The sequence below is a fragment of the Acanthochromis polyacanthus genome, chromosome 12, assembly GCF_021347895.1.
Source record: "Acanthochromis polyacanthus isolate Apoly-LR-REF ecotype Palm Island chromosome 12, KAUST_Apoly_ChrSc, whole genome shotgun sequence".
NCBI classification, from domain to species: Eukaryota; Metazoa; Chordata; class Actinopteri; family Pomacentridae; genus Acanthochromis; species Acanthochromis polyacanthus.
The window spans coordinates 31,301,342-31,325,211 of record NC_067124.1 but is presented as its reverse complement, the minus strand read 5'-3'; the positions used below and the strand labels follow the sequence as shown (position 1 = coordinate 31,325,211).

The following is a 23,870-nucleotide window of genomic DNA, read 5'->3' as shown; positions in this document are numbered from 1 at the left end:
CTCACCAATTTAAATATTGTTAAGATCCTGCAAAAAGAACAATTCTGCAAAGTACCAGATTGATTTAAATATAATGGTTAAATTCCAAAATATATATATATATATTATATAAATTGATCATACTAAATTAAATATTGAGGTTAAGACCGCACAATAATATAAAATATGTAAATTAGCAGACTCATGAAAATATTATGATTAAAGAACCTACAATATGATATATTATACAAATTGATCCTACTAATTAAATATTATGGTTAAAGACTCTACAATATTATAAAATTAATTCTGCAGATTTACCTGACTTACTTGAATACAAAGGTTAAGACCCTGTTGTATTGTAGATAATACAAATTAACACAACTACCTTAGATATTAAGGTTAAAGATCCAACAAAGTTATGCATGGAAAACACAACAAATTCACATATTTCCTATGTGCAGTATATTGATGACAGTGAAGAGGAATGACTCCCTTTTAAACAGGAGGAAACCTCCAGCAGAACCAGGCTCAGACAGGGAAGTCATCTGCCTCAACCATTTAGGGTGAGGATGAAACAAACAAGAGGGCAGATCAGAAATGTGAATCCCCGCAGAGAGGACAAAACACCAACTAGAGAGAACAGAAAATGTAATATCATACATATAAGTGACAAGAACCACAGAAAACTCACTGACTAGATTAAAAAAGAGGTAGAACTCAGTAACATTCATTCATTTCTTCAGTATTTATTGAAACTTGGAATACATTGCAGGCATCATTTTTAGTAACTGAAAAGGGAAACAACTAAGACAACTGGATAACAATTACAACAAAAACATGAATGGACATAAAAACTATTTTTAAAAACAAATGAAGCAGATAAAACCAGAACATCTAGAGGTAGCGTAAGATGATATCAGAAACTAAATTAAATTGCCCCTAGGATAAAAATGAGTCAGTTCTGCATGTTATTCCACGTTTCAGGCGCAAAGTGAGTAAAACTGGATTTTCCACATTAACAATACAACTCCTGCAGTATAATATAGTGAGAAGAGCCCACATTAAAAGACAGCAATGTAGAGTTAAAAAAACAGTGAGCTAAATAAATAAAACCCAGCATCAATGACACCTTAGAGAAAGAGAGGACCACCCAACCTCTGCATGCACTGATGTGTATCGTAATTACCAGCAGATATTAATGATACTGCCGAGTGATAAAGTGAGTGTAGCTGAAACATGCATGTATAAAATGTCCCCATAATCCAAACACTGAAGTTTGAATAAACAGAATCTTGAGGTACTTTACTTGTTTATTTCAATGTCATGCTATTTTATATGACGGAAACATGGTACTTTCTACTCCACTACATTTATCTGGCAGCTTTTGTTACTTTTAGAAGATTTTACACTATATATGACAACCTTTTAACATATAGCACATCGTTAAAGATTAAACTGGTCATTTCCAATGCAATTTGGTTTTCTTTGGAGTCCACATTGAGTGAGGATAAAAGGTCTCTGTTACCACATTTGACAGAAATCTGTGCATTTTTCCAATATTTATGACAATTTTTATGAGCAAAAAGGTTCATTTTGGTTAATAAAACACAATTAATACATACACTACTGACTATTCTAGCTGGAAACAGCTGATTTTTAATGGAATATCTCCATAGGGGTACAGAGGAACATTTCCAGCAACCATCACTCCTGTGTTCTAATGCCACATTGTGTTAGCTAATGGTGTTGAAAGACTAATTGATGATTAGAAAACCCTTGTGCAGTTATGCTCACATGAATAAAAGGGTGAGTTTTCATGGAAAACATGAAATTGCCTGAGTTACTCCAAACTTTTGAACAGTAGTGTATGTATGTATATATGACACCCTTTAATCTGAGACCCATTTCAGGTCTTTAAATAGTTGTCAACAGTTTCCACTAAATAGTGATTTTTCCGTCCTAATTTCTCACATTGTTTAATTTAAGAAAATGTTACACGGGTATAGATATTTTAGCAAAAGTGAAAGATTAGAGAAAATGTTTTTTTTTTTTTTAATTTAACAGATTTGTCAATCAGAACCTATTTAGACACTGATGCTTCACTATTAATTATCTAATGAGGTCAAATATAACAATATATCACTCAGAGGGATCAAAAAAAGTGTTTTTACTTTAATACTTTTTAACTCTGCTTGTAAAATTTATATATTTTTAATCCTTTGTGACTTTTCATGCAGGGTTTTACTTGTAATTCGGCATTTTTTACACTAAACTACAACTAAAGCATAACGAACAGTGGCATTTTGCAGTTAACATTGTGAAAAATACACTTTCTAACTCCCAAACATGCTGTTAACACACACATATGCAGTGTAGAGCTGACTGTAACACAGGGGAGCACAGCTGCACAGCCAGCAGGTGTGTTTCCAAATATTATCTTTCAGTCTGCCCTATTTATCTCTGTATGGAAACACTTAATCACCCACTGAAACAGAGGTGCCGCCTCACCTGGAGAAATATGAGTCTGTGTCACAAGGTGTATAATAAAATAGGAGCACAGGAAAATCAGATACAGCATTTATTTTATTTATTAATAATTAATGTAAATACAAGATTCATGAGATTGTATCCTCAGTGTCTACATGTCTGAATAACACAGATCCCATTATGAACACAATAAAAGTTAATTTTAAGGGTTTCTTCCCTTTTACTGAAGCATACAGAATATTATAAAGGCCTATTCTAAAATGTACTGGTTGTCTCTGGAGTGCAGTTTCTTACTACATCATCTTATTTTCATGTTGCCATCTATGTTTTGTATCTTTTGTAGAATGATAAGATATTAAAAGTTGTGATACTAAGACCAAAAAACGACATTCCAGTGCAGCCTATGAAATATGCTCTTATAAAAATGCATGATTAAAAACAAGATGCTAATTTACAGATGCAATACTGGCGTGCCTCAAAAACGAAAAAGGCACTTTTAAGGTGGTATTTATAGTCTAGAACTGCACAGGAAAGCTAAAAACAACTAATTGTAAATGTCCTGGAGTAAACTATTTACATATACATCATACTCTACTTAAAGATCATAAGTTTACAGGTGGGGAGGTGGTCACCTGTTTGACTTGTGTGTCTGTGGGAACCTGGACAATGCAGGTGTCACTTGGCAGCTGCTGTGATAAAGCTAAATGCCTCTGAGCCCTGCTGCTGCCCGCTGAGACGTGGCCGAGCCGAGGGTCCGAGTCGATCTCGTACCGGTAGTGATAGCCCTCCAGGACGTCCCGGCACGCGTCCCTCATCTCAATGATCCACTTCTTCATTCCTTTGCGGTTCAGGTAGAGCACAAAGAGGAAAACCATGCCCACGAACCCCAGCACCAGCCCCAGGAAGACGTAGGAGGTCTGCAGGGTGAGGTCGGCCACCTCCGCAAGGACTGGAACCACACACCCGATGGCCTGGACGCTCAGCCCTCGCAGCTGGATGTCAGTCAACCGACTCGGTGAGGAGCATCTCACAGCTTCCACATCAACCCGAGCTTTTGTTTTGTTCAGCCACGAGACAAAATCCCGGATGTCACAAGTGCAGGCGTAGGGGTTGTTCCCGAGAAGGATCCTGACGTTCCCCAGCTTCTCCAGCTCCTGCAGAGCGTCGGCCCTGAACGTCCTGAAGGCGTTGCGCGTCACATCCAGCACCTCCAAGTGGTTCATGCCGGAGAAGGTCCCGCCGTAGACGGCCACCAGGGAATTGTTGGCGAGGAAGAGCTGCTGCAGGTTGGGCAGGTGGGAGAACATCCCGGGGGGCAGCAGGGCGAGGTGGTTCCCGGAGAGGTCGAGGCGGAGGAGACCCCCCAGGCCGCCCCACCGCAGAGCCGTGGTCAGGTCCGTGAGGGCGGTGAAGTTGTGCAGCGAGCGGCTCAGGTTGAGCTCCTGGAGGGGGCTGCCGGGGATGCGAAGCGCCTCCGGATGGATGAGGGCCAGCTGGTTGCCGCTGAGGTCGAGGAAGCGGAGGTTGACCAGGGCGGAGAAGGTGTGTGAAGCCATCTCTGTGATCCTGAAGAGATGACTCACACTTTAACATATGCTCTTCTGTATTTCATATCATTCTCAAGCTTGGAAACTACTATTGCAACCACATGAGCAAATAAAAAGCACATACCCAGAAATCAGCATTGTTCATTTATTATGTACACATCAAGAAAGTTAGTCATATTATCCAAATATGGCTTCATATACAGAAGTGAAACAGAACGCACATTCTCACCTGTTATTGCTTAAAACGATATTAGTGACATTCTCCAGCTCTGTAAACGAATCGGGTCCGATATGGTGTATGTTGTTCCCTGCGATGACAACAGTCCTGGCGTATCCCGGGATGTTTCGCGGCACCGAGAGCAGAGCCTTAGAAACACATTTCACTGTGCGGGTGACGGCGAAACACTCACAGCCAGAAGGACACTCCAAGCACTGGTGCGGCGCGCAAAGAAAAACTCCCAAAAACACAAGGACAGGAAAAATACACATCTCTAAATCATAGCAAAATATTTAAAAATGAAAATAAAAAAGATCCTAACGCACGAGAATTACAGCAGAGAAAAAGGGGATTCCGTGTGCAGGGATAAATCAAAGCTTTTGTCCTCATTAAACTCATCAAACACTGCAGCTCCAGTCCCTCCTCATCTGCTGCTCTACTGTGGGAAGAAAGGTTTCCTGTAAATTGATGGTAGTTCGTATCACGCAGAATTTGCTGGATGAGAGAGGTGCGTGGTTCCCTTAAAGGTACAGAGGACCATCAGGGCACCCACAGCTTGTGACCTACACCACAGTCTGCCAGAGGAGACTGGGAAAGGTTGTGCATACAGCAAATGCAAAATGAAGGTAAAAAAAAAATCAACATAGACAATAATAAATAACGCTTATTTAGGTACACAACTTCAAAACCAAACAAATAAATACATAATGCATAAAAATGAAATTTAGTATTGCTTTGTGTAACACAACAGGGTTATAGTAACTTTCCAGCATGAGGATGCACAATTAGAAAGCATTCAGTAACTGCCTGGAGCAAACAATGATAATAAACTTAACATATCCGTCTGAACACACAAGAGGGTAAATGGAATTTAAAGGAGGACAATGCCACATTTTTTTCACACGTGGGTCTTCCATCATTCTATCTTTGGTAGTGGCTCGTATCTCTTAGACAAATAATTGATGAATACTTTCAGCGTTAAGATTTCGTGATCCATTTTGCAGCGATTCATCACTGAAATGTACATTAGCCGGTCTGGAAGCACATTCATCACGGCCATTCATGACAAATACATCCCAGATGCATCGCTCTAATCTGGAGGAGATCATCTTCCATCATGAAATGCAGAAGCCACCACGTGAAAAATGGTATATTTTAAGGAGGTGATCAGCTAAAATAATGTTCATTATGGGGGAAAAAAATCCACTGTTGAAACATAAATAATCACTTCATTCACAGCTAACCACAAACAGCTCGTCCTTAAACGCCCTCCAAAACTAGATTCCTAGAGATCACGACACACCATGCGGTCTGTCATTCGGTATTTTCTGTACTAACACGTGTCCCGTCGAAACGCATCATTCAATGACAATGTTTTAAGTATAACCGAAGTCTGTGAGTCATCTAATGGCGGCGCTCTACTGGAGGTTGAATGTGAGGATGAACGTGGCGAGGACTCCGCACAGCATGAGGAAGGGCAGCCAGGTCTTGAGGAATGCGGCCCAGCTGAAGGATTAGAAAGAAAGAGGGGAATGTGAGTTAGAGGAAGCGTCAACACCTGGTGACTGGAGCGGCGGGGAGGGCAAATAAAACACCCTTCCTAGGTGCGTTCTGGACAGACAAGGACGTATGAGGTGAGGTATCGCACGGTGCGGCATCTTTGCTCCCTGAGGCCCTGCAGCTCTCCTCTACGGCGGCAGCTACACCTCAGTCTGCGTCCTGCTGTCCTCGTCCAGCCAGGGAGCCCCAGCGGAGAGGTGACCTCCAGCGGTGGCACAGAGGGGAGCGCTGCTGTCAGTGATGAATTACACGACTCCCCTTCTGCTCAAAAGGCTCACGCAGCGGCAACACAAAGTGTGACGCAAGCGTTTGCTATGTGGGTCAGCGCAGAATAATGAAGGGGCTTCTCTGAGCCAAATGTCTCTGAAAGCGAGGAGCATTTGTGGTGAAAATGCTTCATGTGCGTTTGACCCAGTGCTGTCAGAAAGTCAGTTTTTCCTCTAATTCCACTGCAGCTACTTGTGTCTCCACTGGTTCTATGATGCCTGTATGTTTATTTTAGAAAAGGAAATCCTCCTGCATCACTTTTCCTTCCATCTCCTAAGCGATGTCAGGATAAATTGGATGTCGTGTGTTCAATAAATCAGGCTGAAAAATGATACATTTACAAACCGTGGAGATTTCTGGCTAAAACAATGCAACTTCCATACATTTGTATTGGAAAACACTATCTAGAAATAAAAAAAAACAAATATGTATGTTATCAAATAATAATTACACCACAATATGTATTTAACTCATGCTTTTGACTGTTTCCTGCTGGTTCAAGGTAATTATTGTGAATAATATGGCTTTACTTCAAATTTAAAGCGGATGTAAAGCATGAAAACAACTTTTCTTCGTTTCCTAAATCAATGAGATTGGCGTAAACAAGCCAGAAATAAAATCTTGTTTCTCAAGTTCCTCGTTACATTCAAGGATTCAATGCAAATCAGCGAGGCAGATGTAGGCCACGTGGTAGAATGAGTGGGGGGTTGGGAAGGCAATTTGATCCCAGCTGCTTCTGTCCTTAAGTGTCCTTGACTTAATCTAATGACTCCACCAAATGCACATAATGTGTAGCTACAAACACAAGGGCATTTATCATCACGTGCCCTCAGTGAAAGTCGGCCAGTTTAGGATTTTCCATAAAAACAAGAAGACCCTCTATTGCAAAAACAAAAAAAAAAAAAAAAAAAAACCATTGGGAGCTAGACCACCATGGAGCAGATGGTCACTGGAAAGCAAGGTAGACTTTAGCTTCATAATACAGTGGTGCTTTAAGTTTTTGAAAGCGTTTGAAGTTTTCGAATGATGCTGCCACCACCATGCTTTACAGATGCAGTCAGGTTCTTATGCTGGGTTGCAGTGTTTTTCTTTCCTCTGGTTGTAATTTCACCTTCAAACTAGCTGCTACTCCTTCAGGTTCACATATTTTTGCCACTCAAAGATGGGCAAGACTGCATCCTCAACCACAAAAAAGGAAATGACCAACTGTGATATTTCTGTCTCGTGCTCACTCGTGTTCTCTTTAGCTAATTTTAAGCATCTGGTGATGGTATAGGTCAGAATTGTTCCCACACTTTTAAACACTGGAAGCTAAAGGAACATGGAGCAGCTGGTAGGCTTTAGCTTCATACACAGCGGTGCTTGAAAGTTTATGAAAGCTTTTGAATTACTCAAATGATGCTGCCACCACCATGCTTCAGAGATGGAGTAAGGTTCTTATGCTGGATTTCAGTGTTTTACTTTCTCCAAACATAACGTATCATATTTCAACCATAATGTTCTCTTTATCTTTCATGCATTGTGTGACAATCTGAAGATGTTTTAGGTCATATTTTTTGCAGAAAAAAAAGGTTGACAAACTTTCAAGCACCACTGCACATATTGTACTTGCAAAGCGAAAACAAGTGGCTGAACGAGTCTAAAATATTTACCTTACATGCTTTCCATGAATGAGAGACAGCGCACACAGGTTCACCATGTTCCAAGATGTGCTGTTGTCGTAGCGCATGAGGTTGAGGGCCATCGCGACGTGGGAATGGCAGTTATCAAAGCACAGATTGTGCTTCAATGAAAAAGAGGAAAAAAGTAGTTATAATATTACTAATGATCCAGAAATGTGTACAAAGCAATAAATAAATACTGTCCTACCGGCCTGCATTTGTATTCCTCAGATGCATCGTGTACTGCTTTGTCCCACGTAGCTGCACCGTTACCACAGACTTTATCCACATCGAGCTTCCAGTACCTGCAATAACAGTTAACAGTCGATCAAAGTGTTAACTGTGCGTGACTTACTCATTAAGATACAACAAAACTATTAATATTTTGATTTATACGCTTACTTTGTTGGTCTACCAAAGCCCATGTTGTCCTCCTGGGAAGAAAATGTCACATTTTAAAAACAGGAATCATACACTGTGATCTTATGCTTTAAATTCCGGTAGAGCTGAGTGTGTTTATCACAGAAAGTGCAGTATATTTTCAGCTTTAATCTGCATGGAAGCATCACGTTGAAGATTTGCATTTTAATGTCAACCTTAGCTACTGAACTCTGCTGAGCAACCACAGAATGATCAACTGTTAGTTATAGAGTTTCTATTTGACTAATAGGGTTCTTCAAGCTGGATAGGATATAAACAAGTGACAGAGGACGGCAAGATGTTGTGTTAGACATGGTGATGTTGAATTTTAACTATTTTTATATGTTTACTAAAAATGCCACATCCAAAAGTATTCCTATTCTTTGTCAGTTGTCAGCGGCAAAGCCTATATTTGCAATCACATCAATCAAACAGTCTTTCTGCAGGTCTCCATTGAGATTTTGTTCCTCTTTATGATGATCTCCAAAGGCCAAAGCCTTCCTCTCCATTACTCTGGTCTTCAGTTCCTTCACAGATTCTGGATGAATTCAAGTTTGGACTCCGACTTGTTCATATAGTTCCGTTTTCATAATATCTTGACTTCTTTGGCTGCATGTTTTGGATCACTGTCTCATTGGAAGCTTCAATGCTGCCCAAGGACAAGTTTTTCTGCAGATCACCTGATGTTTTCCTCAAGAACATGTATACTTTGGCAAAGTTTGCTGACCCACTGACTGATAAACACCCCCAAAACATCACATTTCCACCACCATGTTTGACAGTGGGGATGCTGTTCTTGGGGATTGAATGCTTGTTCCTTCCATCACCAAATGAAAGCCATGCCACTGTGTCCAAACAACTTCATTTCACTATCATGGAGACCAACCTTGTTCAGTGTTTGCGTTCAGATGTTGACACCAGAATCACTCAGATTCATCAAGTTATTCTTAGACACTTCCTGACCTGTCACACTCCTATTCTTGTCAGTCCATGGGTTGCTTTTGGCCTTCAATGACTTGTGAGATTGAGTGGAGCTCCTTATACTTTTTAATTATGCTTTGCACTGGGGCCACTGGCACTTGAAAACACTTGGATATGACTTTACAGCCGTTCCTCATCCTGTGAGCAGCCACAATGCACAACCGGAGGTAATCACTGAGCTCTCTGGTTTCAGCCATGACTTGCAATTGGGTAATAACTATTAGAGACTACTGCATTAGCTGCTCTCAGCTTATAGTGTACTAGAACGCTCTGGAACATAGTAGAAAAAGCTTTGAAATCCAAACTGCGAGTTGTTGAGATCGACTCCACAGCATGCACTCGTTTTCAGAATTTGCTTTTTATTTGTTTTTTGCTAGTGCTTTAACTGTGCCATTTTGTAACTGTGTTTTGCATTTGAAATAGAGGAACAGAAATGAAAAAAAAAACTATTTGGAATGACACAGAATCTGCTTATGCAACAATTTCCACGATATGAATAATTCTGGGCATGACATTTTTGGTCAAATGAATTAAAAAATATTAAAATAGTTTAAAATTGTATTTTTAACATCTCAAACACAATGTCTTACCATCTTCTGTCACTTATTTATGCCATTTATAGCTAGAAGAAGCTTACTGGTCACATAAACACTCAGTATAAATCACATTTTTTGCATGGGTATGAACAATTTGGGTGCATGAAAGGGTGAATTGGGTGCAAAATCCATGCTCACCGAGACAAAGTAAGATCCTGCAAAATCTCTTATGATGCCAGCAGAAGTGCAGATGCCCATGTGCCCAATGAAGGGAAGCAGCCACCTGCAGGACGCACGAAACAGATGCATATGAGCCGGTTTGCATATGTTTGAGTGTGTACCAGAATACAAATACATATTAATTGCTCTAGTAAAATTATACAGATAGAACGATAAATCTGCTTTATTTTATCCGACGTTAGCTAAATAATAAGCAGCCACCCGAGCCGAGCCGTAAGCTGCCACAGTTAGCGCTAAGCTAGCATTAGCAAGAATGTCGCGTTAGCTTCTTACGATAAAATGGGAATGGGCGTCCAGACGACGCAGTATGGGTAGCGGCTGCTTTTTCGGTCGCTTTTCAAGAAATCACCGTGGTAGCTCATCATTACGTCGGTATCGTCCACCTCCGCCATCACAACCCGGAGTGACAGCGGGGAGATGACAGTGACGCACAGCCAGGCCAGGCGGCGTGAGCACGTTGTCGACGGAACCAGCTGTCGGTCCGTGAACGCAGCACACCGTTCATTACTGCGTGTCTGTGGTGTTTGAGTACCGTTAGAGGCTAGGATTTACCACGCGCTACAGGGCTGAACTGATTAACTTTATGTGCAGTTAATCCCCACATTATTATTTTATTTATAGTGAATGTTTATTTTACCAGCAGGTTTCTTCTGGCTGGAAATGACATAAACACGTGACCAAAGATGTTAATGATACATTTAAACAAATATTATTCATACTGATGTCTAATTTTGATTTATAGTGATTTTGTATTTAACAAGAAGTTTTTTCTGGTTGTTTTTTTTCTGGCTGGAAATGACATAAATAGCTGACAAAAGACAATGAGACACTGTGTTAAAGATGCTAAATGTAAATATTTGTAATTTTTTACCAAAAATCTGTATCTTATTTATTCATACCTGTTGAAATTATAAATATTTGAGAGAAAAAAACAACTTTACTCACTCCAAGTGGTTATGGTGCTATAGGGTGTTCTAATGCACTATAAATTGAGAACAGCTGATACATTAGTTGTAGTCAGTTACTAAATAATTGCAACACATTGTCAAAGCCAAAGAGCTCAGTGAGGACCTCCAGTTTCATGCTGTGGCTGCTCACAAGACAGCAAAAGGCATATTAAAAGTGTTTTAAAGTGCCAGGCCATCCTGAACAAAGCTGGTCTTGAAGGTTGAAGACTTCACTTCTTCAAGACAGACACAGAAAAACTCACCTGGACAAAAAAGAAATTGATCTGAAGACCAGAATGATGGAGAGGAGGCCTTCAACCTTGAAATATATGAAGATCATCACAAAAATGGAATAAAAGAGACAAGCAGAAAGACTGCTACTGATTAGAAGAACTGTGTAAATAAAGATGTCACTGATTACTGAGAAAGAGTAGGAATAACTTTGGACACAACATTTTTAGTAAAGTGAAAAAAAAACATATATAGAGACTTGTTTACCACATAAAAAATCCAAATGTGATACAAGTATGAGTAATTTTGAGCTTAACTCTGCAGCTGCTCTAATCTGGTCAGTCATAATGTGCAAATACAACGAACTTTATCTCCGTGGTGATAACGAGTAAATGCCTTTGTGAAACGTTAATGTTTCTTGTAGCAAAATACTTGTGACCAAAGTTGTGTTTGCAGTTTATAGGCATGACATTGCAATAATTATAGGCTAAAGTGTAGCATTAGATCGGACATTTAGGCATGTCTAATATCCGTGTTTATGTTTGGAAACTAGACTATAATTTTCCTGTGAGTTGTATTCTATTAAATACAACCCTCATGTGCGAAATCAAGTAATTTTGAAGCATTAATAACACTTCAATCACAATAAAGGAAATGTAATCACCTTCTTTTTGCTCGGAAACAGTATTTTATGAGCTGAATTAGTCCAATTTTTAATCAATAAAAAGAATTGGACTGGTTATAATTGAGGGCACGGAGCAGGTAAAATAATAGAGATACAAGCATAATTGCAATTGCACAACACCTGTCATCACAGTTTCCACCAAAACAACAAAATGATGCATTTTCTTGTCATTTATATGAAATTTAAACCTTTGTTTTTATCTATTGTGGGACTTATGTGACAGAAATCTTCAAACTGCTCCAAAGACAGAAGATTATTAGAATGGATGTGGCTTGTCTTATTTACGGTAAAAAAAACCAACAACTTTAAGATGTATTGCACTGTTGTTTAAATCAACACATTCATCAAACATCTGCAAAGAGGCGTTTTTTTTTCTAGCCTTGGAAGCATCTTTACCTTCCAGGCCTATTGGGCAGCCACATTCACTGTCGCTGTAGTGTAACCTCCTCCTCTCCTGGAGCTGGGCCACCTCATTACCGTACAGTATATAGAGCATGAGATTCTCCCCTAACTACTCATGCTTGTGATGTAGTGTCCCCACATTTGTAGTCCGATAGCCACCAAAAGCAGAGTCGAGCAGACACTGATAAATGAGCCAAGACTTCACACCGTAGCCCCACCTGCAGTACATCTTCCTAACCTACATAGTATCGAGTCAGTCCAGCTGGATCTGTTGTGTAACCGTTACACTATAAAAGGCAAACAAATTTGACTGCACGGACGAGAAGGTGTTCAATGATTTTATTCTTTGTTTGCAACAAAGGTTATTACAGGATTCCTCGAAGAAAAACAAATTCATGAATAAAGTAAAACGCATGGAAGCCTAGTGACGCATGAGGAACCTTTCGTTAACATTTAGAAGACCCAAAGAGCTGTTCTCTGAGCAGCGGATGGGATGTGGCTGAGTTTGTTTTGTTTCGCCCTCAACTATGGTCAGAGAAGCCTCATGCAAGCAGGACTGAACACCTGACTGCAGCAGAGGACTAATGCTAGAGCCACGCAGCTAGTAGGCAGGAACCCTATCAGCCACCTAGTACTTAGCGCCCAGTTGTCATTTACCACAAATTAGCATCTGTGCCCCACTTATACCCAACAAGTTGGACACTGACATCTCAAACGACATGTGCAATCGACAGGACAAAGACAAAAACAGTATTAGAAAGTTTTGTGTTTTACAAATATTTCTTGGTTGATCTCTTGTTGAATTGTCAATAATCTATTAGATTAAAACCTTAACTTAAAGGAGCCAAAATTGTGTTTCAATGACACAGAGAACTCAAACATTAATCCTTGGCTGTTGAAATGGCAGATGGCAAACTTTGGCAGAAGAAACCCCTTGTTTTTCCTGACAGTTGTAAACTAAACAAAGCTTATAAACACACTTCATCGGAGCAACACTGTCGACACTTAATTCTAGGCTTCCTGCAACCAAAACTCGAACTTCGAATCGATGACTCGGGTGTGCAGCCTTTCTGAGATGACACTGTGACACTTTGCTCCATCTGCAGAGCAGACAGGAGATGCAACAAAGCACCGTTTTCTAATCTGTGATCTGATCCTCGGCGGAGGACACCGCGACCGTGCGGCCACGCCGACCTGAAAATAGGTCGCCCGACTGCAGCCTTGTCCGTGTAGTGTCTCTCTCCAACATAAACCTGAGGAAGGATAAGTGCTGAACTCCTCCTTCTTCGTGAGAAACTGGGGGAGTGACGTGGAAGGTGCTCTCCTCAAAGGTGTCCCCCCCTCCCGCGGGGTGGAGGGACAGGCTGAGGTGTCGTTGGTGCTTTGAAGGGGGTGAGAAGGGCGTCGTCTCTACCCTCCATGAATTCCTCTCCCGGAAGTGGTCTCCACCGGTCCTCTCGCAGGACGGGGGAGGGCGATGCATAGTGCAGAGATGTGACATGACATTCACTCAATGTTCTGTCAGACAGGGAGGGGGGATTAAGATTCAAACAGGAGCTGGGAGAGCGCTTTGCTTCCTAAATCCATTCTACAGAATGGATGGCTGTTTGTTTAGCTTGGCCTGCACTGCACCTGTCCCTCTGAGCTGTCCTCATCGTCCGAACCATCCGGGCCGACACCACGCAGACCAGTGATGCGATAGCCCATGTTAAGCAGCATGACTTCCAGTGGGTCAGCGTTCATACGCCGCTGGTTTGCCTGAGCAGCTCCCTCCATGTCCTCCACGACGCGTCCGTTCTCGTTGTCAGACTGCAGCAGAAGAAAACACAGCTCATTACAATGCATCTTTTTACCTCACCTATGTGTGTAAAATATCCGATCAGCTCTCTTACCTCTGGTCTGGGGTTCCATAATCGAACCACAGGGTCGATACCACTAGTAGCCAGGAAGCAGTAGCTGGGGTGAGGCTGCAGACAGTTGACTATGGACTCATCTCCCTGCAGGATTCTCACCAGATTAGTCGTCTCCTTTTCCCAGATAAAGAAGGAGCCATCATCTGAGCCGCTGACGATGTACTGGCCTTTGCTGTACAGAAAAAGAACCATTTAGACCTGCCTGATGAATTCGGCAGATATACAAGGTTCAAAAAGAACTGAAGCAATGGTTTTAGTTATTCCTGTTGTTCAACCAGATGTTATGATGGGAAACCAGATTATGTAAAGGCAATCAACAGTAGTGCTTGAGTCTTTACCAGTACATACCTCATTAGGCCTGTTAAACCTCTGTGTACTAGGGCTGTAGACTCCAAAGAAAATCTTGGTCGATTGAAATCATACCTACTATTCAATCAATCGCTTGGCCACAAAATGAAACATTTACTAGACCAAACATATTGAAATATTGCAATTCTGACATGTTCACACTCAAAGCTTCAAGAATGAAACACGATTGTTGGTGGAACATCCTAACACAGACATGCTATCCTACCGTTTCTATGTGTGTCATGTGCTTTCTTGAGCTGTGATATGCAAATTGACAACTTCTTTGACATGGTGTCAATTAGCTTGATACCAAGGGAAGAAGTGCTTTATCTCTGGAGGAGTGCTTAGTTTCACACAGAAGAACAAAACAGGTGTTGCCTCAACCTGGAGGTCCCAGATTTGAGGCTCTCTGTACATCAACACTGCAAAACCGACACAGTAAAGTCCAATTCTTTTCCATCTTTGTCAGTAACAACTAAGAAATGCATCCTTGTGTCAGGCTTGTTTTGCTTTACTTTGCTTTCTATTGTAAAAACCTGCTTTAATCTTCCTGTCAGCTGCTTTTGTTGACTCCATCTTTCTTGTTGTGGTAAATCCCAGGAGTAGCTTTTTTTAACACCTGCTCCAGCAAGAGTTTCATTGGGTCCCACGGGACACATGGAATCCCAGATCCGATGCAGTCCTCTACTACAGCCCTACTGAGTATTTAAATCTTGCAGAAGTAGAGGCAGCAGTACAATATTTCTTGGAAAATAATCACTGTATCTAGTCATACGGACGCATAAAACCAAAAGAAAAGTGTTGAGCACACAAGAGAGATAATGTAAAAAAAATATATATATATATATAAATGCTGTGGAATGACATCAAGAGATCCATTCATATCTTTAGAATATATTAAGCAAATCTGTTGGGAAGAATGTTCACAATTCTATCAAAAAGCTGAGCAGGTTTCATCTGCAGCTACCAGAAAGGCTGTTTGAGGTCATTGCTATTAAAGGACTGTGAATATTTAGTGGATATGTTCATTAAAGACACATTAGACGATAATTATTTACGGTTTGTTAGTTAAATCTTATTTTGCAGTCACTGTAACTGGGGAAAAAAGCAAAACACTGCCCCCTACTGACCTTCCAAAGAAGTTGGCCTCTTTGATATCGGTGGTGGTGTTGCAGTGACCGCAGTATCTATGCTTGTAGTCAAAGCTGCGCTCTCTCAACACCAGCTCGTCTTCAGGAATGGATTCTTTCCGACTGAATGAGTGGAATCGAATGGAGCTGTTGGCCTTCTTGTCTTCTGCTGGGGAGGAAAAACAATTTGTACTTTTACAAGAGTGATTCAATCCCGTTTTCAAATAAACAAGGGCCGTCTGTTACACTTTATAAACGTAAATATGTGCCGATTACAATTCAGCTCTTTACAGTTATTGGCTCTAATGTATAAAAGTCTCACTCTGACTGTGGATACAAACTTGGTAAATAACCAGAATTATCTGGCGGCAGTGTGGTTTTTATGTTTACGTCAAGATCCAGCTGTGTACATATTCATTTAACAACTGACAGCTACAGCAAACCACCAAGGTACCACTTCACTCTTTCCCACCTGATTCTGTCTTGGAGAAAAGCGCAGCCTTGATGTCTTTATCTAAGGCATCACAGGCACTGCTGTGCGCCTGCTCTGGAAACTTTCCTTTGAAATCATCCAGACACTCCAGAGCCTCAGCCACATACTTCAACTCAAACAGACAGCGTGCCAGTCTGAAATGTGCTTTCAGATGGCCGGGGTTCAGAGTCAGAGCCTTCAGACAGTCCCTGAGGGCATCATAATGGTCTCCATCCCTGGATATCACACATGCAAGCATAAACACTTAGTCACCGTTTCTAAAGCCTCCGGGAAAAGAAAATGAATCATCTCACTGCGATAATAAAATGACACCTACCACTTGCGTTTCATGTAGGCTGCAGCCCGGTTCCCGTACAGCATGGCATTGCAGCTGGCCTGGTGAATACCTAAACTGTACAGCTGGATGGCCTGTGTCCACTGCTGCCGGGCGAAGGCATCATTAGCTTGTTGCTTTATCTTCTCCAAGTGAGGAGGGAGATCAGTAGAACTACACAAATGGCAGAAGAAGAAAGATTTTTAAGAACTTTACACATGCTATCCTTCACAGAGTTGGTGTGTATGTGAAACATTAGTGAAAGGTAAGGATGGGCATGGTAAACATTATAGCAGTGCAACCCGTACTGTTGATGTGGGATGTTAATTGTACTCTTATTGATTCTTTTTTTCATTTTGAAGAGAAAAAATCTAACAAATTAAAGACAATTTAAATTTTGTCTTTTTTTAAAATTTCTTATCTGTAACTTTTCACTGTAAATGAATGCAGAACTATTTTTGGACAGTATTTTTTACATTCAGTATCATTTTACTGAAACAGGGAACTTATTTTACACTGTTAACACCAAAATTCAGTCAGAAAAGGGCTGAAAATTAGGCAAGATTCAGCTGCAGAGCTGCAGAGTTTGTCCTCAGCCCCTGAATCATTAAATCCACTCTACTCTGAAGCTGAATTTCTGAAGACAATTCAGATGATGCTATGACCATTTCAGACTGAATTTATTAAAGCAGCCACAGCTCAACAATCAGCTGGCTAATTGTTACTTTTAATCATTATGCTATGTTTGTATAGTCGTTAACTCCAGCTACGCAGGGCGAAACTGTGCATTTCTGCACCTGTATATGAAGAAAATTCACCTAAAGTTTCGACAAATTAACCATGTTTCCGCTCTTATGCCAACAAGCAGTGTCTTTTAAACTGTAACTACACTTCAGAATATGTAGACCGAGAACCAACCACACACAAGCTCTGAGAAAGAGCATCTTCTTCCAGAAATAGAGAAAATGCAGCATAGACAAATCAGATAAAAATACAGTGCAATGTTTATGTAGCAATAATAAATAGGTCATGTATTGTCTTAGTTCTTCTAGTACCAATAATGTTAGAGATTACCGATCCTCCAGTTTTAAAGAATTTGTCCTATGGGAGGGTGTAATGCCAGATTTTGGTGCCCACAGAAGAAAAAAACATTACCTAGAGTGCATTTTGCTTCCAGCGAAGCAAATGTGGCTGGCTGGCAGGTGAATACCGTTGGAGACGCCGTTGGTCGTCTTTCCATTCTGCACGTCTCCTGGAAAGCCAAAAATTCTGAAATTATTAATATAACGGAGAAAGGTACCATTCAGTATTATTTTGTTATAGCTTAGATGTACCTGTTGATGACGGGTATGTTTTTTGAAGGAAGAAAGTATATGGCCTCTGTTTAAAAGTCAAGTCGAACAGATACACCTGTAAGATGTAGAAAATAAACAGCAGTTATTTCAATACTGCTGCCACAGGAAGTGAAGGACAGACGGAGAACACAACTGTAAACAGAAGTGATTATCTCCTCTCAGCATTCCTTGTTTGTTCTAAGACACATTACCTGTTCCCCGCCCATGTTAACAAGCAGCTCGGTGCCATCTGGACTGAAAGTAACATAGGTGGCCACCAGGACCCTCAGGCGGTTATTGTAGTCTGGGAGTTTCACCGGCAAGTGCCCTGAAGGATTCAGACAGAAGGGGATGTCATTCAACCACAACTTTCACAGCCAGCTCTCCTGATGCTATAACTGTAGGGTATAATTAGAATATAAATGCATATGTTAAATGAATTTGATCACAAACAGTTTATTCACTTACACACCTGCAACATAATACTGCCCAGCTCCGTCTGGAATGGGTTTCTGCCGATCACAGAACGTGTGCACAGCTGCTGAAGTGCCCTGACTCATAGATTTCCTGTATGAGGAACAAAACAAAATGTCATAAATCGGACACACGCACCGTGCTTTAGCAATTGTTGACTTATTGTTTCTACAAAAGGACATTAAACCCCAATTAACCTGTAGTTGTGAATCATCCTGATGTCATAGAGGCGAACAAAAGGCCCGTTGGCTCCCACAGCCAGGTAGTTGTTGTCTCGCGGGTTCACAGCCAGACATTTGGCCTCAACCAGTTGACCACAGAACTCTGTCAGGTCGATCAGCACCTCAGAGTGTTTACTGCTCTCCCTCAGGTCATATTGTCTGGAGAGAACAGGGAGAAAATGAACAATTTACCTGTAACAAAATCAGTCACTGACTGATCATCAATTTATTTCAGATCTCTGGGATCCTCCCAGTGTTTACATGAGTTGGATATATTCTATCACGGAGCACTAAAGTTTACTACAAATCTTTGTGTAAGTAATCTTGTGTTATATGTTTGAAGTGGATGGTCTGTCCTGTCCATCCATCGATACAATCACCAGCATGTTCTTATTTATAGAGCAATTCTTAATCTGCGTCCTTCATATCTACGGATCTAAATCAGCCAAGAAAAGAAGGAAAGCTGTTGATACTCCATGGATTTATTCCTGCTATCTGTTCCCAATGTCTGTGCAAGATTGCTCAAATTTAAAAGAGCTGATCTCACCAAGTAAAATTCTTTACAGGACTTGTAGGCAGACATCCAAATACATACTTGTTCAGAAAGACTTAAATTGTCCCTGTCTGGCCATCTTGTAAGCTATTTTTTAGATTTTATGACCCTGTAATCTTTATGTCAATCTGATTTGAATCGTTTTATGTCTGCATATCCGTAGCCTCTTAATTTATGCTGCTGCCTGTCTTTTCCAGGAAGCTCTGGTAAAAAAGATTTTTAATCTTGGCGAGCCGTTTTCCTGGTTAACCCTCTGAAACCAAGAACAAGCAGAAGAGTGTGGAAGGCATGATTTTTTTTTTAAAATTGCCAAAATTACATTATTTTTCATAGCAAGAAACTGTAAAAACAGGAAAAATTGTCTGATTTTCAACTGTCAGCAGGTTCTTAAACTATACATATGTGATGTTGGGTTTTGTTCAGGAAAAAGACCCCAATTCAAAATAAAAATCTGAATATGACATCCAAATAACTTCATTTTACATGTATTAATTACATCATTTGCCAAAAATAAACCATTAGTGTAGCATACAGCAATTGTGGTCTGTATAAAATTAAATATTTTAAACTCCTTGGTGCAACTAGAAAACTATTAGTGACCCCATTGTGAATAACAGTCACTTACAAAATAAACAAAAAAGGAATTAACTGTAAGCTGTATTTACACAGAGTACATAGGTGACAAGTGTGGAGATAACTTAATAAGAAGTACGTCAAACCACCATTTTTTTTCAATATTGGTAACAACTTAGAAAAATGTTATACATGTTGAATGGAAACTTTTTATATTATTTTGCAAAATTAATAATCATAATGATCTGTGGTGTCATGACTTATATAGTTTATAATTCACAAAGACATTTTTGATGAGCTAGTTTTGTCTGGCTGTGCTGTTACAACAGAGTTGCAAGGCATTAAATTGCACTGAAAAATGAGCCATGATGTGACAGAAAAACTTGCAGAAACTGCTTGGGGGTTCAGACTGTTAGATGAGATTAAAAAACAACAATCTGACCTGATGATGCCATCTTCTGCAGCACTCCAGAAGGTGTTTGGCCACATGGGTGCCGTAGCAATGCGTTTAACTCTGTTAGTGTGATCAGAAAACATATGGATGGTCTCCTTCACCGTCAGGTCGTGCACATGGACCTTAGTGTCGGCTGCACCTGTTACCAGAATCCTGTCCCCGGAGTGAGGCAGGAACTGTGTGGATAGACAAAAAACCACCAGAATGAACCGATAAACACAGACAGGATGCTTCACAAAGGATTCATCTTTGAACGCTGACTTAAAGATGAACATTATCACTGTAAATGCAGCCCACACTGTGCTATAAAACTGACAATCAGTCCTCCTCACCTTTACAGAGAATATGTTTGCTGCGTGGCCTGTGTGCATAGTTGTAAGCTTCTTGTGTCTGAACGGATCCCAGATGATGGCATGTTGATCATCAGAGCCTGAAGCCAGGAGACTGAAGACACAAACAATCACCAGGACGAGTCGAGCAACATTCGTTTACACCCTTCGCTACTAATGTCACTGAAATTGCTATACTGTGAAGGCATGATGACACTGGTGGTAATTATACAGCACAGTTATTGTTTATAGGCCTCAGGGTTAGGCATTAGGATTAATGGAGCTGTAATGAGCTTGTTGCCAACTTCCGTTCTTTCTTTCTCAATTCATGTAAACTATGGTGTCTCATTGGACACTGAAGGTGCTGAGAGTGAGGCAAATTAAGTGCTTAAAGAGACAATTTTAGAAGCGTACATGCAATGTAGAGAAATACCATGATCAAGCTGTATCACTTGAAGCAAACATACAGAACAGAAACATGAAAGGAACAGCCTTCACTGTACATATATTTGACATAGATACATATTACACTTACTCTCCTCCTTCATTCCATTCCAAACAGTTCACACAGCCTGTATGGCCCTGTGGAAACAGTTGGTACAAACTGTCAGAACAAGATAACACAAACACATATCCCGTCATGTCCCACTTCTTTTTCCCAGTTCTCCGCATTTAATGACCTGAAGCTCGGCCTCCAGTCCAAGCCTCTTGATGAAGGGGTCAGTCACATGGTAGAACCTCTGGAAGCCTGATGCTCTCTTGTCCTGAAGACACAAATCAACATCTGCAGCACATTTTTGCACCGGCTGGTTCATTCAGGTCATGCCCTGACGTTTGTTTACTCACCCTGATCTGCCTGTGCAGGATATCTCTGGTGATGTTGACAGTGCTCATGGCCTCACCGCAAAACATAAATTAGGTTCTGGGCTGGAGGTTTCCAGGGGTCAGAGCTCAGATGACATTTACTCTCTTTTCTCTTGTGGCTAAGCTGTAAAGAGGTTGAGCAGATTAAACCAGAATATTATGCGATATAATGCTAATGTCAGTTAAACAGCTAAGATAAGAGCTAAGTGGTTAGCATGCATTGGACTTGTTAACTAACTGTGAGCTCTTTAAACAGCTGATTAAAAGCCACAGCGTACACATAACGTTAGCTGGTGTGCAGACTTTGCTCACTCAGTGCCAAAGACTGTTTTTTCTCTCGTCATTAGCTAACCAGCTAATATTAGCAATGTAGCTCAGCCAGCAGAACAGTCGGCTATTTGCTTGAACACTAACTATTACTTAAACGTTACAGCGCTGTTAGCCTACCAGTAGCGTTAGCCACCTTTGCATCAGGCCTTTAAGGGACCTGTCGTTTACCAAGTAGCTGGCGTTAGCGTGCTGGCGTTACCTTGCTAGCTAAACAAAACGTCCACTTCATATTTGCAGCGCTTTAAGCACAACTCGCGGCCACTAAACGAGTCTCACCGCTTTCCTCGGACTAAAGAGGCGTCTGTCAAGAGGTGTCCATTTAAACAAAGTCATAAATTTCACTCTGTGCGAGTTTGTTGACAGGATTCTCGCTAATACCTTCTGTGACTTGAACACAACCCTCCTCCCTCCGGACATCATCACGCAACTTCTCTCCGCAGCTAAAGCGACAGACGGTGCATTTCACAATAAAAGCCGCAAAAATTGCTTGAAACAATAACAAGCATTTTAGATTGTTGCACAAATGCAGCAAATGCAATCAATTAAACTGCAAAAATATAGTGTATATAGTGGTTTATTTTATTGTAAATATAAATAATAGTTTAAATAATAAATAGTTAACATGCTAAAAAAATATAGAATCAAATAAATTACATAAAATTGAAAATATACAAAATATTACAACACAAAAAGCAACACCAAGCAATTAAGCCTTAAAAATGCAATCTATACAGTAGCTTATTTCGTAATAAATATATCTAACTGTTTACATATGAATGTACTAATAACTATCTAACATACTTTTAAAAAATGAATTTTTTAATCACCTAAAATAAAACCCTAAGCAAATACACAAAATAATACACAGCAAGCATTAAAATGTCAAAATACAGCCCTTATGGTGATTTATTTAATAGTAATTATGTTTTCTTGAAATGGTAATATCCCACCAAATGAATAGCATACTCTGAAAAATGGAATCAATCAAAAATGATAGAAAATAAAAAAGTAAAATAAATTAATAAACAAAATAATACACAGAAAAAAGTAAAAACAACTAATTAAATTTTAAAATCAAAGTCTATCCAGTAATTTATTAAATAGCAAATATCTCTTTTTAAAATAGGAATGTGCTAAAAAAATATACATAACATACTTTAAAAAATCTAATAGAAACTGAATAAAATAATAGCAAAACAAATACTTAAAATGATACACAAAAACCAAAAAAAATGATTAAATTGCAAAAATGGAGTTCAAACATTTGTTTAATAGTAAATTACTCTCATTTAAACAAATTATGCAAATGAAAAAACAAAATGATGCAAATAAAAAGCCAATACATGCAAATAAACTGTACAAATGCAGCCTATACATATATTTATTTATAATAACATCTTAAATGGAAATGTGCAAATAAATGCCCAAAAGAGTTCTAATAAGAAGAATAAAAAATATTTATAATAAAGAAAAAATTGTAATGTACATCAAAGCCAATTATTTTTTTGATATTAAATTGCTTCATCCATCCATCCATTCTCTATACACCGCTTTATCCTCACTAGGGTCGCGGGGGGCGGGGGGCGGGGGGTGCTGGAGCATATCCCAGCTGACTCGGGCGAAGGCAGGGGACACCCTGGACAGGTCGTAAATTGCTTCAGTTGTGCCAAATCTAGCTTCTAATGGGAGCTTGTTCCAGCAGTGGGCAGTATAATGACAAAACTTCATTTCACTGTGTCTTCACTGAACTCTGTGCATCACTAACTGACAAATCTCTGCAGATCTGTGCACCTTCTGGGCTTCACTAAACATATCTCTGACAGCCAATAAGTAAATTCATATTCACATTAGTTCTCACGGTTATAGCAAAACAGAAACTGATGCTGATGAGGACAAAAATGTCACACTAGTCATGAAGACTTTGATATGTTTTATTTTGTGTTTAAACTCCCTAATATTTTCAGAACTTTCTATTTTTATTTTCTCTTTAGATTATTTTCCCTTTAAACCTTTTTTAAAATTGTGTGGGCAACAGTGTTTGGTTGTATAGCATGACTTTGTACAAGAAAGTATCAGTTAATCATTGGGTCACAATTACTATCATTACTAATCGTTGTACCCAGAAAATACAGAGTGAGTCAGATGTTGCAAACCTATTTGAAAAATCCAGATTTGCTGCACATGTCAGACTATGTCATTGATGTCCAAACGTCCTGCAACTTATGTCAGCATTTCTGCACCTTTCATTTTGTTCTGTTTGCTATGAGCCACCTTTAACTATTTAATATGAAGTTAGAAATCTGATGTGTTTAAAATTAGCATATAAGATGAGCAGCATATTGTTAAAATAGCTTTTAGGACACATAAAATTGTGTTTT

General features: G+C 39.9%; 3 protein-coding genes across 6 annotated transcripts; all 3 read right to left on the bottom strand.

The window, feature by feature from the left end:
• Window positions 1–2,547: 2,547 nt before the first annotated feature.
• LOC110950679 (trophoblast glycoprotein-like) lies at window positions 2,548–4,510 on the bottom strand. The gene is made up of 2 exons (XM_022193416.2): window positions 4,246–4,510; window positions 2,548–4,035 (listed from the first exon to the last, which is right to left on the bottom strand). The coding sequence occupies exons 1-2, from the start codon at window positions 4,503–4,505 to the stop codon at window positions 3,072–3,074; spliced, it is 1,224 nt and encodes a 407-aa protein (XP_022049108.1). The 5' UTR covers window positions 4,506–4,510; the 3' UTR covers window positions 2,548–3,071.
• Window positions 4,511–4,879: 369 nt separating this feature from the next.
• Window positions 4,880–10,378, bottom strand: LOC110950678 (transmembrane protein 222). The gene is made up of 6 exons (XM_022193415.2): window positions 10,172–10,378; window positions 9,857–9,941; window positions 8,124–8,155; window positions 7,930–8,026; window positions 7,713–7,843; window positions 4,880–5,739 (listed from the first exon to the last, which is right to left on the bottom strand). The coding sequence occupies exons 1-6, from the start codon at window positions 10,288–10,290 to the stop codon at window positions 5,652–5,654; spliced, it is 552 nt and encodes a 183-aa protein (XP_022049107.1). The 5' UTR covers window positions 10,291–10,378; the 3' UTR covers window positions 4,880–5,651.
• A 2,110-nt stretch (window positions 10,379–12,488) lies between these two features.
• wdtc1 (WD and tetratricopeptide repeats 1) lies at window positions 12,489–21,946 on the bottom strand. Of its 4 annotated transcripts, none has more exons than XM_022193413.2 (16): window positions 21,871–21,946; window positions 21,145–21,286; window positions 20,979–21,062; window positions 20,834–20,880; window positions 20,302–20,413; window positions 19,958–20,145; window positions 18,366–18,548; window positions 18,167–18,261; window positions 17,907–18,022; window positions 17,695–17,770; window positions 17,516–17,612; window positions 16,364–16,534; window positions 16,027–16,262; window positions 15,555–15,723; window positions 14,056–14,248; window positions 12,489–13,972 (listed from the first exon to the last, which is right to left on the bottom strand). In XM_022193413.2, exons 2-16 carry the CDS (start codon window positions 21,208–21,210, stop codon window positions 13,775–13,777), a joined length of 2,031 nt encoding a protein of 676 aa, XP_022049105.1. In that variant the 5' UTR covers window positions 21,211–21,286; window positions 21,871–21,946; the 3' UTR covers window positions 12,489–13,774. The 4 variants fall into 4 exon arrangements, with proteins under 4 accessions (XP_022049105.1, XP_022049104.1, XP_022049103.1 ...); XM_022193412.2 differs by having other exon boundaries at window positions 21,692–21,924; XM_022193411.2 differs by having other exon boundaries at window positions 21,769–21,924.
• Between the last annotated feature and the right edge of the window lie 1,924 nt (window positions 21,947–23,870).